Here is a 15303-nt window from a genome sequence, read left to right as displayed (position 1 = left end):
AGGGACAAGTGTTTCCTGACCATCTGTCCCAAGGGTTTCCATGGTCTCCACCAGACTTCAGATCAGCTCTTCCTGCTTTCTTAATACGAAGGAGAAGGAGGCCAGCGGGGGGAACTGTGGGGACTCATCTGCTAAGCACTTTAAGTTCTGCCGTCACTCACTCCGCATTTCATCATGGTCCCCTCTTGCATGTCCCCGCTGCTGGCAGGCCGGGCGGCTCTCCATGTGCTCAGGAGCCCCTGCGTGGTCCTGGGCAGTGACCCCCGGAGGCAGGAGCCCAGGGGCATCCATAAAGCCACCTCCGGCCGGCAGGAAGCAGGGGTGGTAGTCCCGATGGCATCATCTCTCCCCGCTCAGCAAGTCCCAAGCCAGGAGGTTCTAGGGCAAGGCTCAGGGACGGGTCAGCAAGGGCTGCCCCCCCAGGACTGGCACAGACAGTGGTCACCTGCCCGTCTGCTCAGGCCCAGAGAGGGACGGGCACCTGCCATGCTCACACTGCTCATCTCTCACAGTGGGTCGAGGTGGGTGGTGACTGGAATCCCACCTTCCGTGTCCAGAGCTGGTTTCCCTTCACCCTGACCTGCTGAACACCTGTGGCCCGTCTGGTTGGTACCTGTCCAACCAGGTGACCAGTATGGCAGTATGGCAGGGTCTGGCCTCAGCTCAGAGCAGAAAATTCCATCAGAGGTGATGGAGAGGTCAGAGTCAGCCAGTCCGGATAGCTCAGGGAGGGGAGCACTCAGATCAGCCTGGGATGAGTGATTTAACCCCTGTGCACCCCAGTTTCCTCACCTGGAAAGTGGGGTAAAAGAAGCAGGGTGAAGATACAGGCTTTTGAACACAGCTTGATTGTCAGTGTTTTACAAGTGTTAGCTACTTGTTGTTTTCACTGTCATCACAGTCCCTCCCCCGGGATGGGGGATCAGCTGTACCGGGGCCTGGCAGCCTATGGCCAGCTCCGGGGACAGTTAAGCTGTCCTGTGCCTGAGGGTGGGTGGGCTCATGGCCTGAGCCCAGCACTGCCGGCCCTGGCAGCCCATCAGACGTGGCAGTCCTGGGTAGGGGCCGACTTGGTAGGACAGACCGGGCAGCCGGGTGGCACTGGACACATGGGAGGCCTGCCAGGGGCAGGTGCAGGCTTGGCTTGGCACATGAACCAGAGAATTCTTGGGCTGGACCAGGCCTGGGGACGGGCTCCGTCCCAATGTGTGCGTGTGGCCGGATGGATGGGGACGTGATTTCTCTGTCGTCCCTCTCCAGAGTCACCTCCATTCTTCTTGCTTGTCTCTTTCCTTTCTCAACTCCCTGGTAATGGTGGCGGTGGTCCTATCAGTTGAGAAGCCCCTGAGGGCCACACTGATGCAGAAACCCCTCCGTGGGCTGACCGGGGGGCGTCACGTTCTCCGCACTTCTCATATGAGAGGACCGAGCCTTCTTGGGGGTGGTGTCCCACCTAGGCTCACATGGCTCTAGGGGTCGGGCCGTGGCCTGGCCTGGGGTTTCCCCAGTTGGCGTGGGTTGCCCTGCCTTGGGAGCTCTCCCGAACCTGCCTGGTCCAAGGCCAAGTCTTCCCAGCTGATTCCAGGCCTCAACTTACTGTGTGTCCTTGGCCGGGAGCCCCTTCCTGGGCCTTGGGCCCTTGGCTGCAGAGATCCGGTTGGCACACCACTGGTAGAGATCCCTGTGGCTTGGATGGTCTCCGGAACCCACAATCCCACCCACTCTGAGAGGCCCTAGACAGGTGTCTGGCAGGGCTGCCCCCACCGTGTCCTTTGTCACCTTCCAAACTGTTGTCCGGCCCCGGAGCACTATTTAAAGAGCTGTCTCCGAGCTCTCCCAGCCCTGCCGGAGCTTGAGGGAGCCCTCCAGACCATGGTAGGCTGGCGCTGCCCTGCCTGCTGACCCTGACCTCATCCTGAGACCTTGACTTCATTTGTGATTCTGACCTTCACCTCACTGCCTGAACTCACCCTGACCTTGACCTTGTCCCTCTCACTGACATCCTTGACCTTGATGTTGTGTCCGGTCCTGACCTTCTCTTCTCCCTTGATGTGATCCTTGCTTCCAGCCAGTCCATCCATGGGGGTCCTGACTTGGGTCTCTGCTTTCCTGGACTCGGTGGGGCCTGCTGCCGAGGTGAAAGGCGGGGAAGCGAGGAAGAGGAGGGTGGAGGGGGCCAGGGGGGGCCAGGTTCAGAGGTTTCAGGACAGAAGAGGGGCTCTGATCCCACCGAGAGAACATGCTTCTTGGTGGGTGTAGGGGTCGCTATTCTAGGACAGCCGGGGTCCTATGGAGCCTGGCGTGGGGGCTGCTGGCCTTGCTGCGGGGTCCTTCAGGCCATGTGGGGCCTGCCCTGCCGCCCTCCCCTTGTCCCTGGGCTCCAGTCCCTTGGGGCTCCCTGTGGGCCTTCAGTGGGGCTGTCCTTTCACGCCTCCGTTTCACATGCTCTCACCAGTCCTCCTTGACCTGAAAACGCTAACTCAGCCAAGCCTCCGTCTGAAAGTCACCCCCTCCGGGAGGTCTGCCCTGAGTACCCAGCGGTACAGCGGCTTCTCTGACATCTCAGCATCTTCCCTCCCTCCATCACCCTCTACCAATTGTCTGTCTCCTAGCTGGACTGTGAGTTCCTTGGGCACAAGAACCTGGTCTGATTCAGCTCCGGGTCCTGGGATAGGGTCTGTGGGTACCTGATAAATGTCCAGATGCTCTGAAAGTCTCTCAGTCATGTCTGACTCTGTGACCCCATGGACTGTAGCCTGCCAGACTCCTCTGTCCATGGAATTCTCCAGGCCATAATAATGGAGTGGGTAGCTGTTCCCTTCTCCAGGGGATCTTCTCAACCCAGGGATCGAACCCAGGTCTCCTCCATTGCCAGTGGATTCTTCACCATCTGAGCCACCAGGAAAGCCCAAGAATACTGGTGTGGGTAGCCAATCCCTTCTCCAGGGAACTTCCCGGCTCAGGAATCGAACGAGGGTCTCCTACAAGACAGGCTGATTCTTTACTAGCTGAGCTACCAGGGAAACTGCCCAGATGCTCTGAGGGAGGCATGATATCCATTTTATAAAGGAGACTCGGGGCAGAAAATTGATTTTCTTAACATCACAGAGGCTGTGAACAGCAAAGCAGGTATTAGAACTCAGGTCTGGGTGACCCACCTTCTGCTCTGAGATATTCCTTTCAGAAGTATATTATAAAAGGGAATTTCTAAGACAGCTGGGCTGGAAGGGGGTCCCAGTTAGGAGATCAGAAGGCCGGTCAGGGCCCTGGGTCTCAGTTTTGCCTGTGCAGTAGCAGAAAAACAACCCCTTCCTTCCTTCCAGGGTTCTAGATCAGGGTCTGGCACACAGTAGGGTGACGTATCCCTAGATGACACGAAAGGCTGGGGAGAGATGGGGCGGGGCATGCCCTGGCCGAGGGGGGAGGTCTGTGGAGAGCAAGGGCAGAATATGCCCCCAGACGGAAGTGATCGCTTTTATTAATCAGAAGGAAATGTATCTGTAATTATGTGAGATGAATTCTGCGGGGAGGTTCTTTTCTTTATGATGTCTGAAGGGATTTATAAATATTACAGGGGTTTTATGGCATCAGAACGTCCTGGCTGCCCCTGCCAGCCCCTTTTCAAAGGATAAGTGGAGACAAAGGACCCAGTAAAAGCTAATTATAAGTCAGCCGAGCACTGCGGCTCCTCAAGTGAGCCCAGGACCCAGGGAGATGGGGGTGAGGGTGGGGGTGGGGACGTAGGGTGGGGGGACAGGAAAGAGCTAGGGGAGGAAGCGGGGACCACACAGGCACTGAGGCGGGTACCAGTGAAGCCCGTGCTCTGGGGTGGGGTAGCAGGGGCTGGACACAGAGGGTGGTACAGGCCGGGATGGAGTGGGTGTGGCAGTTCTGTGAGGGCCCTTCCACCTCCCCCTTTTTTGTGAAGTCCCGGCTGTCCTTTCCCCCATTATGAGCCAAGTCTGGGGCTCCTTGCACACAGGGCCCTAGTGATGGCTGCTGAGGGAAAGGTCCCACGGAGGGCTTCGGGGACAGAGAGCAAAGGCCCAAGAGTGGACTCTCTGGCACCATGACATCAGAAAGAAACACGTGGAGACGGGAAGTCTGGCCAGAGACCCTCCACGAGGATGGTCACCTGCTCTACCCGCTGCCCTAAGATAGGCCCTGAGCTCTGGGGCCGTAGTTTACAAACTGGTCCCCACCTGGAGCCAGACCCTGGGTGGGGGAAGGCAGCCCACCACTCCCTTCGATGGGACAGACCCAGGGAGGTGTGTGGCAGGACGGTGTGCTCTGGGCTATGGGGTGTGGAAGCCCAAGACTGGTGGGGAGGGGAGGTAGGGGTGGCAGGAGCTCTTAGTTGGCCTTGGGTTGAGGTTGATCAGGGAAGGCTTCTCAGAGGCGGTGGTGGAGGAGTTGGGCCTGAAGGCTGAAGCGTCATGCTGATGGAAGGCAGGGAAGGAGCCCCAGGTAGTGGGAAGGGCAGGAGCAAATGACGGGAGAGCGGGGCACGCAGAGCAGGTGTGGGGGACCTGCTCTGGGAGGGGTGGAGGGATACTGTGGGAGGTGGGGCAAGGGACAGACCTCGCGGGACCGAGGGACCTGGGTGTTACCCTGAACACTGGGGAGGGTGGCAGGAAAGGAGGGGCCACCCACGTGGGGGCTGGTGCTAGAAAAGACACCCCTCTCTGCTCCACATGCTGGGCGCTGACCACTTGCCTGCTGGAGTCAGGGGCAGGGGGCGGGGTGGGAAGCGGCAGGGTGCAGGGTGGGCGCTCTGCAGGCTTCTTGCCGGGGGGCTGGGAAACGCCCTGCTTCCCTGCAAGGCTTCAGGAGCCTGGTGTCTCTGCTGGGGTCCTGGTAGGGTTGAGGGGCAGTGTCGTTCAGGAGATGAGCCCTGAGGGTTGGGCGCCACAAACGGGATACCTCCCAACAAAAGGGCTTCTGCAAAGCCTCACCTGGAACCTCACAGGCACCCAGAAGAGCCCGGAAAAAAGCAGAAGGAGGAGCTAGCTCCAACGTCTTCTCCATGTTCGATCAGTCCCAGATCCAGGAGTTTAAAGAGGTCGGTCAGCTGCCCCTGGGGCTTTGGGAGGTTACTCGGATGCACGGAAAGCCTTTAGGTGTGGGGTCAGCCCTCAGTCCCTGGGGGGTGGTGATGTCACTCTTACAGGCTGCAGCTTAGCCCCCCAGAAGTGATGAGCTGCCCTTGGCAGCCCCGCCCCCTCTCTCCCTGAGTCTTTGCTGTATGACCTCCAGCAAACCTTTCCTCTCTCTGCGCCTCAGTTTCACTCTGTAAAATGGGGTTGCGGGGAGCAGAAATGAGGGATGGGCACGAAGCCCCAGGGGGTGCTGGTGCACAGTAGGAGCCCAGTTCCATTAGCCATCACTCTCATGACCGAATGGCCAGGGCCTGCACTGAGGTTGCTGAGATAACAACAGGTGGGAGGACAGCCCCTCGCAGGGAGCAGGGACCTCTGGGGAGGGGTTGGGGCAGCTGCTCAGTGCCCGTGTCTCCTCCAGGCCTTCACCATCATGGACCAGAACCGGGACGGCTTCATCGACAAGGAGGACCTGAGGGACACCTTTGCTGCCCTGGGTGGGTGACCAGCAGCGGGAGGCTTCGGGCTTGGGGCGGAGCCGAGTCCAGGCCTTTCAGAAAGAATGGGCGGCTGCGGGCAGGTCAGGGTGGTTGGCGCAGGGGGTGCGAGGGGCTGGTGTGCTCTGGGGGCTCCCAGGAGGGGCAGGCTCTGTCTGGAAGGTCAAGGGAGGACCCCCCACTGTTAGAGGAGGACTGGCCAGGGGAGGGAGGTGGGTATTTCAGGGACAGGAGTGGCCCCTGCAGAGGCCTGGAGTGGGAGGATGGGGGAGGAGTCAGCAGGGCAGTGGGGTTGGGGGGAATGCTGAGGGTGAGGAAGAGGCTGGAGACATTCAGAGATGGGACTCAGGGAATCCCAGAGTCCTCACCTCTAGGCAGCCAGTGGACCCCTCCTGCAGCACACGAGCCCCTGGACCCAGGTCTTCCACTCCAATGTGCCGCAGCTTCTTTGGGCCTCAGTTGCTTCATCTGTAAAATGGGGATAACCACCAACTTGCTCTCATTTCCAGGGAGGCTGAGGTGGTGGCAGGGGGATGGTGAGGCTGGAGGCAGCCCATGGCTAAATGTGCCCCCATCCTGAGACACCCCCAACAAAAGTGGGCAGGGTCTTAGGGCTGAGTGGAGGGGTGGGAGAGACAGTAGGGCTGGGAGATTCTGCAAGACACTGGGGGCCTGAGCTCTGGGCTCCTGGGCTGCCTGCAGGCAGGATCCCCTCTGACCCTCACTGTATGTATGGGCATCTCCACCCCTCCCCTCCCCCAGGCCGCATCAATGTAAAGAATGAGGAGCTGGAGGCCATGGTGAAGGAGGCCCCTGGGCCCATCAACTTCACCGTCTTCCTGACCATGTTTGGGGAGAAGCTGAAGGGTGAGTGAGGCCCCAGGGGGCCTGAGGAGGGGATGGGCAAGTGGGCATGGGTAGGTGGGGTCCTGTGTGCCCACGTGCCCTGCACCGATGCACACCCCAGCTGGGGGCATGGTGTAGCCCCGGACACCAACCCCCGGGCGTACATACCAGATCCCGCCTCAGTTTCCACCTCTACAGCCTAGAGCGGGGTAATTGTCATGACTCCTGATTTTTGGGGTCTGCGAGGGGCCCAGGGGGACAGTTTGCAAGAAAGCCCTTTGCCCAGCCTCAGGACAGTGCCCCCTCCCTTGTGTCACCTTCCTGGCCCTGGGTTCATCTTGCGTCTTCTGTCTTACCACCTGCAGCCAACAGGAGGTGGTGGTACTGAGGACAGGGGGGTTGGGGGTCCCGGAAACTGCGGTGGCCCACCCCAGAGCAGGCTGTGCTTCTCCTCTGGGGAAGGATTCATAGGTAAGGCGGCCGAGGCTCAGATGGGTCACACACCTGCCCAGGTGTCCCAGCATCGAAGTGGCAGGAATGGAATCCTGATGTGTCTCCAGTTCTAACCACTGCGCTCCCCTGAGATGTGGCATCAGGCCTGGGCTGTGATTCTGTGGTCAGAGGAAGGGCCAGCCGGGGCTGCGTCTGCCCTGAGGGGTGGGTCTTATCATCATCCCACGCTCAGGCTGTCCGTGCCTGATACCCTCCCTGGGCCTCAGCTCCATCTGGGTTTAAGCCCTGGCCTCCTCGGACTTCCCTGGTGGTCCAGTGGTTAGGACTCTGCCCTTCCAAGGGGCGCAGGTTTGATCCTTGGTTGGGGCTCTAGGATCCCACACACTCCATGGCATGGCCAAAAAATTGTAAAAATGTTTTTTAATTATAGAAAAAAAGACCTGGCCCCCCGCTGACCCTGAGGGTGACAGTAGGCAAGGTTTATCGGCTCTTTGCACTGTGGTTTCCTGTCTGTAAGATGGGGTTTGTGTTAGTTTCCTGAGGCTGCTGAAACAAATGACCATGAACTTGACGGCTCAAAAAACCAGCCATGTGTTCCCTCAGTTCTGGAATCTGGAAGTCTGAAATCTGACAGGTCGGGCTCCCTTGAGCAGCTCCAGGAGAGAACGCCTTCCTGTTCTTTTCTGGCTTCCGGTGGCCGCTCTGCTCTCATCTCTGCCTCAGGGGGTCACACCGCCCCCTCCACTTCTGTCTGTTTCCCTCTGTCTCACTCTCGTAAGACACTTGTCACTGGTTTTACAGCCCATCTAAGTGAACCAGGATGGTCGCTCCATCTCCAGACCCTTTCTTTACATCTGCAAAGGCCCTTTTTCCAAGTGACATTTCCAGGTTCTTGGCCTGAGGACCTGGGGGCCACTGCTGAACCCACGGCCACCTGGTGCTGTCCAGTCGGCAGAGAAGTGCCACTGGGCCCCTCTCTGTCCAGCTGTGAGGGTTTATTCCTGGGACCACAGCCACCTCCTCGAGGGGCGCAGAAGTCCAAGGGGGCAGGTCTGGGGGCCCAGTCCCAGGGAAAGACGTGCGTGACTCCAGCCAGTGACTTCAAAGTGAGTCCCGGAACGCGTGTCGGTCTGTGACTGAGCTAAGAGCTCTGACCCCAGACTGCACCTTTTTCTCATTTTCACAGGGGCGCCGCGGCTGGGGCTCCAGCTGAGCCTGTCATGCAAGCTTGGCCGAGCCTGCGGTAGGGACAGGGGCTGGGGGGCTGGGCAGGCACTGCCTCGTCCCTCTAATTGGGATGAGGACACTTTGTCATGAAGTGACCAGGGGAGGCGGACTCTCTGCCACCCACCAGATGAGGTTTGCAGTCGGCAGAGTGGAGGCCCTCTCTGAGAGGAGGGAGGGGAGGACTGGAAAGTCATAAATGTCCAGCCACGGGGCCTGAGCCCAGGGCAGTGAGTTCACATATAGCTGGTCCTCAGGAAGGTGGGCTAGAGCCAGCCTGCCCCAGCAGAAAGGCCCCTCCAGAGACCCAGGGAGACCGAGACCACACAGCAGGCCCCTCATCACAATCCCTTGGCCAGCCCCTCCTCCTGCAAGGCCAGGCTCTGACGGACCCTAGGCTCACCCTCTGGCCTGGGCACACTGGCTTTCTGTCACCCTGCCTAGGGGAGGCCCACACCTCTGCTTTCAGTAGCTCCCAGGCCACCAGGACAGCACTAAGCCCAGCCCAGTCACTCAGGGCCAGTCTCAGAAATGTTGAGAGACTCAGACATTGTCCTGTCCTGGATGATCCTAAAGAGGAGGCACAGACAGCCCTGACCCAGTCTGATGGGGGAGACATGGATGACCTGATCCAGTCTGATGGGGGAGATACGGATGGCCCTGATCCAAGCTGATGGGGGAGTCATGGGTGACCTGACCCTGTCTGATGGGGAGACACGGATGACCTGATCCTGTCTGATGGGGGAGTCATGGATGACCTGACCTGGCCTGATGGGGGAGACATGGATGACCTGACCTGGTCTGATGGGGGAGACATGGATGATCTGACCCGGTCTGATGGGGAAGATACGGGTGGCCCTGATCCAATCTGATGGGGGAGTCATGGATGACCTGACCCTGTCTGATGGGGAGACCTGGATGACCTGACCCTGTCTGATGGGGGAGACACAGATGACCTGATCCTGTCTGACGGGGGAGACACGGATGACCTGACCCAATCTGAGAATCAGGAACACAAAGGGGCAGAACAAACAGGGGGACTCTGGAGGTTCAAACAGTTGTCTTCAAACCTTCCTCTCCTTACAGCTGGAGACCTCAGGCCAGCAACAGAACCTCTCTGAGCCTCAGTGTCCTCTTTGACAAACTGGAGACCTCAACAGCTACCACATGTGGTGTGTTGGGGTTCCATAGGGTTACATGGTGAAGCTGGAGGATGGACTTGGCACAGAGTACTCAGATATGTTTGTGGCCACAAGAGAGTAATGACTGGCAAGCCCTTTACCATTAATGACACGTTATCTTAACCAGTCCTGGGAGACGGGCAGCAAACCCCACCTTGGTCTCCATTTCAGCGATGACACAGCTGAGCCTTAAGAAGGAAGGGGACAGCCCTTGGCCCACAGTGAGCAGGGAGGGCAGTGTGACAGAGGGGAAGGAGCGCCAGGAAAGGGCTACCAGATCACTCGCTGCCATTCACACAGTCCCTGAGACCTTGGGTGACACGCTTCCTCCCTCTGGGCCTCAGTTTTCCCATCTGTACCACCAGGGGGGCTGGATATTCAATCCCATTGTGTTAGCAGAACCAGGTCTTCTAATGACAGCTTTCCCCAAAGCCCACACCATAAACGTGAGAAAACCAGAACTGCTCTGCTTGCACTCTGCCTCTCCCGGCCCCCCACCTCCACCCCACCCACACTGTTGGCCCACCTGCCCCTCCTCTGGCCTAACAACCTCTCAGACTCCTCCAATGTTGCTGCCGGAGCCTACAGCCTCCAAGTAAGAGCTCTTTCTCCTTTACCCACAGCCTAATCACAGAGCATCAGTTATGAGAACTTGGACAAGTCACTTAACCTCCCTGAGCCTTCATCTATAAAATGGGGACAGTGGTCAGGAGGGTTAAGCAGGTAGTAAATGCCTAGTAAATGAACTGGGGCAAACTCGGGGAGATAGTGAAGGACAGGGAGGCGTGCTGCAGTCCATGGGGTTGTAAAGAGTCAGACATGACTGAGAGACTGAACAAGAACAACAAATGCCTGGCTGGGGGCTCCAGGCACAGCTGCGCAGGCTGACTGGTTCTCAGTGCAGAGTCCTTGGCTGCTGTTACTATTCCTCGGTTCTCAGAAAACTCCCTTCCCTCTGGCCTCGCTGTGGACCAGAAACTGGGGAAGAAGTTCCCTGCACCCTTGGCCTCTGCAGGGGCCGGGACGCAGTGCCAGCCTCTGCCTATCCGCTTTATCCTGGGGTGCTGCTTCTAGGTACGGACCCCGAGGAGACCATTCTCCATGCCTTCAAGGTGTTCGACTCTGAAGGGAAAGGTTTCGTCAAGGCTGATTTGTAAGTCCCTCCACCTTCTGCTTTGGTTGTTCTCTTCCCCGAGGCTCAGGGGACAGATGGACTGGGGGAGGGACATGGGGGTGGTGGCTCAGTCTCCTCTCCTGCCCAGAACTCAGGTAGGTTCCGGCCAGGAGCCAGGAGGCCGCTGCCCTGCCCAGTTCAGCCATCCCTCGATCTCCCTTCCACGTCCTGGGCCTCGGGGTCTCCGTTTGTGGGGAAGTGTGCTGGGAATGTGGGGTCCCCAGGGGAGGGCTTCCCAGTAGGGAGGGAGGAAGGGGTGGGGACAGAGGTGGGTGGTCCCTGAAGGATGACTGAGGATCGCCATGGCTGGGGCAGAGAACATTCTAGATGCAGGAATACAGCGAGAGAAGAGCCAGGACTCAGCCTGTTTAGGAGGAGGGGGCTGTGTGTGTGTGGGGGCTGGGTGGGTGGTCAGGGAGACTGAGCACAGAGAGGTAGGCAGGGCCCGTGTCGGGTAGCCCTGGACCCTGGGTGGCAGGGGGCGGGGGGGGGCATGGGAGAGTCTAAGAAGGAGTTAGGCAGGAGCAACACGGAGGCCAGCCTGGAGGAGGAGAAAAGAGGGTTGCAGCTGCCGTAAGGGTCTTGATTGACAGGGATGGAGGGAGGAGAGCAGCCGGGTGAATGAAATACAAGGGGCCAGCACCGATGGGATCCAGGGTGTTGGGAGAGGGATGGGTCAGATGTTGGCTCGAGTGGAGGCGGGGATGGAGGTGGAACCACAGGAAGGACCCAGCTCCGCTGGGCTGCAGAGAGTGAGGAGGCCATGGTGGGCAGCTGTCCGGCCGTCTCTGGGCTGGCATCCTTGAACGTAGGAGCACTGAAGCTTGCTATGCCCGGGAGCCTCAGCCCGGCGGGAGCACGGGGCAGAGAGCCAATACTTGGGGGCAAGGCGGGCCGGGCAGAGGCAACCTGCCCAGGGGCTGACACACTGAGCCGACTTCTGAGCTGGCCTCTGGGCTGTCCCTTCCGGCCTCCACGGCCTCCGTGGGCCTGTGGGTGGCCCTGGGCAGGCAAGATTTCTTCCTCATCACAGGCTTCCTGACCAGTTACCAGGTTGCTTCAGGCAGTGGCTGGAGGCTAATTTTGCTTTCTATTAGCATCAGCACATGATGGAGGTGGGGCGGGAGAGGGCAGGGGGGCAGGGAGGAAGTGGGGGACGATGTCTTGTCCCCCAGACACACTTACAGTCCCCCCGCCCCCCTCAGTTTTGAGTCACACTCTCCTCAGGGGTGGGGGAGGTATTCCCGAGGGCTTCTCCAGGCTGCAGCCCTCCCGCTCACCCAGCCCTCAGAGTCCAGGTTCCCACCTCCATCTTGGAGACCTTGGGAGGCACTGGGGGTACCCCCTGGAGTGGCCTCCACCCACCCCTCTCCCAGCACCCACCTTCACTCCCACCAGAGCAAAGTCAGGGCTGGGAGGAACCCTTGGGAGACCCTATTTTGGGACCCGAAGCCGCCATCCCCAGGCTATGGGACCTGAAAGACATGGCTGTCCGCCAGGGAGGCAGCAGAGAAGGCTCTGGCTGAGACAGAGTCTGTGAAAAGCCCCAGCGTGCAGAGCTGGAAACTGTGACTGGCCTGTGGTAACATAAACAATGGAGAATGTGCGTCGGTCCTCAGGGGGCCGAGGCGGTGGCATCGCGGGCCACGGGGATCCTCACGGTGCAGGTCAGCCCTCTGGCCCCGCCCCTGTACACCGCGGCCACGCCCCCCACGCCGAGCTCCTCGGGGCACCAGGCCCTCCCCCACAGGTTCAAACATCCCACCTCGGGCTACTTCTCCAGTCCCCCGGGGCAGGCCTGACCCACCGTGGGCAGCTGCTCTCCCTGACCACTCAGGGGGACAGGCCCCCCCACCACTACAAATCAGTACCCCTCCTGAACCTCAGTTGACCTCTTTGCAAAAGGGGCATAAAAGTGCTCACTTCCCAGGACTGGGAGGAGCAAAGGAGGCCTGGGCAGGCCCAGGAAGACACGGATCTGGTTAACCTTCCCGCCCCTTGGCTGAGTGCAAGCAACGTCACACTCCAAAGCACCTTACAGATGTCAGCAAAAATCAGAAGCTGAAGAAGCAGCGTGTCTAGATCCAGGGCAAAGAGGCTCTCCTCTGTAACCTGGGAAGATCCCCTGGAGGAGGAAACCAACCCGCTCCAGTATTCTTGCCTGGAGAATCCCACGGACAGAGGAGACTGGTGGGCTGTACGGTCCATAGGGCTGCAAAGAGTCAGACACGATGCAGCAACCGCACACACAAGCTGTACCTGGAGAGTGCACCACAGTCATGCTGGGGCCCCCAGGTTATTTCACTGGGCCCTCCCCTGATGCAAAGAGGAGAGTCCAGGTTACAGAGGAAGCTGCGAGCTGAAGTGGTCGCCTGAGGCCACACGGCCAGCTGGGGGCTGCAGGGCTGGCCCCGGCTGGTGTCCTCCTGGGCCATGCCCCTCAGGGTCTGTGTGTCCACACAGAGAGTGGCCCTTTCCCTCCTTCCCCTGAAGGTGACCCTTTCTCTCCCTTGGGCAGCATCAAAGAGAAGCTCATGACGCAGGCAGACCGGTTCAGTGAGGAGGAGGTAAGCGCAAGCTTTTCAGGGCACCACCCGCCCCTGCCGACAGAGCAGTCCTGGGAAGTGCTCTGTCTTCAGGGGTCTGCTGACAGGGTTTCCCCCTGACTCCTTGGAAGGGAATGAGGATGGGTGGGTGGGGGGGCTGCCGGCCTGGCCTTAGTGCCCCCCGACACATCTGCTAAAAGGGGAGCGGCATTCTGCCTGATGCCCTTGGGTGACCTCTGTCCCCCACCCGGCCTTGGTCCAGGCTGACTCCCGGCCCCTTCCCCAGGTCAAGCAGATGTTTGCCGCTTTCCCGCCAGATGTATGTGGCAATCTGGACTACAGGAATCTGTGTTATGTCATCACACATGGCGAAGAGAAGGACTAGGTGGGGACCATGGACCCTCCCCCCTCCAAACCCCCCTCACATTCAGAGGCAGCAAATACTGGGAGATGGGAGGGGTGGCTTTTGAGGAGCCCCTGCGGCCACCGTGTGCGAAGAGAAGACTCCCTGACTTGTGGGTCAGGGGCAAAAGCAAGAATAAATAATGCTAACAAGGTCTGAGTTCTCGTGATTAATGCTCCGGTTGGGGAGAAAGCGAAACATTCCTATGCTGTTGGTTTTTCCAAAACTCTTCACTTCCTGGCTTTGCTCAAATGTTCCTGATGAGCTGATGTTTAGAACTAATTGACAGTTTTAATAATCCCCAGCTGGGGCACGGGACACTGCTTCCTTTATGAAACTTTTATTGAGCACCTAGTGCGTGCCAGCCCTGGTACCAGTCCTGGGGACACGGAGAGCAGCCAGCCCTGTCCCGGGGCGGGAAGATCGTGCGGTGAGGAGGACAAGAATTGGGGGGTGGGGACACGGTGGGGAGGAGGTGGGCCTGGGCCAGCAGAGACCGGCCACTAGAGGCCAGACAGAGGCAGAGGAGGCGGAGAGGAGGGGGTGGACTCCAGGGATGTTTAAGCGGGGAGCAAAGATTTCCTAAACACGGCACACATAGCACCTACCATATAATAAAAGGGCAGAAATTGGACCTCCAACTGAAAACTTCCACTCAGCAAAGGACACCGTGAGGAGCCTGTGAAGGCAAGGCCCAGGCTAGAGAAGATTCTGGCAACAAGAGACATCAACAAGGACTTCCCTGGCGGTCCACTGGCTAAGACTCCCGGCTCCCAATGCAGGGGGCCCAGGTTCCACCCCAGTCAGAGAACTGGAGCCCACCTGCCTCAACTAAGAGTTCACATGCTCTAACTAAAATATCCCGAGTGTGGCAGCTAAGACCCAGTTCAACCAAATAAGTAAATAGAGAGATAAATAAATGTCCCCAAAAATAGATATTGACAAAGATCTTAAATCCCGAATATACTTGAAAAAAATATCCTACACATCAATAAGGGAAAGATAAGAACGAAAACTGAGCTTCTCGGGTGGTTCAGTGGTAAAGAATCCACCTGCCAATTCAGGAGACCAGGGTTCCATCCCTGGGTCAGGAAGATCCCCTGGAGGAAGAAATGGCAACCTACTCCAGTGTTCTTGCTGGGAAATCCCATGGACAGGGGAGCCTGATGGGCTACAGTCCGTCGGGTCACAAAAAAGTCAGACACGACTTAGCGACTAAACAACCACCACCAAAATAGGAAACAAAAAGGAGGTAGGTGACAAGATCAACGGCAGAGCTGGAACTGGACAGCATGGCTCTGAGCCTGCGTCCGCAAGCTCTACCCCAACCTGCTGCCCCATGAAGCGGACAATTCGGGTTCTCAACAAGGGGGGCCTTTTCCTAGACCCTCCCCCTCCTTCCCCCCGGGGCAAGTGGGGAGAGAGATGACCCCCCATGAGCCTGGGACTTCCAGGTGCCGGACCCAAGGGGCAAGGTCAGGGAGCATGGGTGGGGATGGCCCAGTTGGAGGGGGAGGAACATTCCAGAAAGCGCCCTCCCTCCACCAGGCCTTGCTCCCTCTGCTCTCGAAGAGTCTGACTTTCCTGGAAACCGAGGACTCAGCTTCTGCCACTGCCTGCTGAGGAACTCGTCAGACCTGTTTGTGTCCCCAGGAAGCAGGTCAGAGCCAAGCTTTGGGAGGGAGTGGGAGCCCTGGGCACCTGCTCGCCTGCCTGGCAGGCGCGGGCAGCCCTGCTCCGTCACAGCAGGCCTGCGGGGCACTGTACCGCCGGGCTCCACGAGGACACGGGGCGGCCACTGGGGAGACCAGAGGGGCTCCGCGCAGTTCAGGGCGGAGACTGGGAGCCACTGCTTTGCTGATCCATTCCTCCACCTTCAG

The 15303-nt window shown here is 59.0% G+C and overlaps 1 protein-coding gene across 1 annotated transcript; it reads left to right on the top strand.

Moving 5' to 3' along the window:
- The first annotated feature begins 1852 nt into the window (after positions 1–1852).
- Positions 1853–13571, top strand: MYL10 (myosin light chain 10). Its single transcript, XM_055408938.2, has 7 exons — positions 1853–1875; positions 4970–5062; positions 5521–5596; positions 6359–6463; positions 10375–10453; positions 12993–13041; positions 13307–13571. The coding sequence occupies exons 1-7, from the start codon at positions 1873–1875 to the stop codon at positions 13403–13405; spliced, it is 504 nt and encodes a 167-aa protein (XP_055264913.1). The 5' UTR covers positions 1853–1872; the 3' UTR covers positions 13406–13571.
- The last annotated feature ends 1732 nt before the right edge of the window (positions 13572–15303 follow it).

Source organism: Moschus berezovskii, chromosome 27 (assembly GCF_049115385.1).
Source record: "Moschus berezovskii isolate FMDL1 chromosome 27, NW_MosBer_1.0, whole genome shotgun sequence".
In the NCBI taxonomy this organism is placed as follows: domain Eukaryota; kingdom Metazoa; phylum Chordata; class Mammalia; order Artiodactyla; family Moschidae; genus Moschus; species Moschus berezovskii.
Note: the sequence above shows the minus strand (reverse complement) of the source record. Positions and strands in the feature narration are given on the sequence as shown.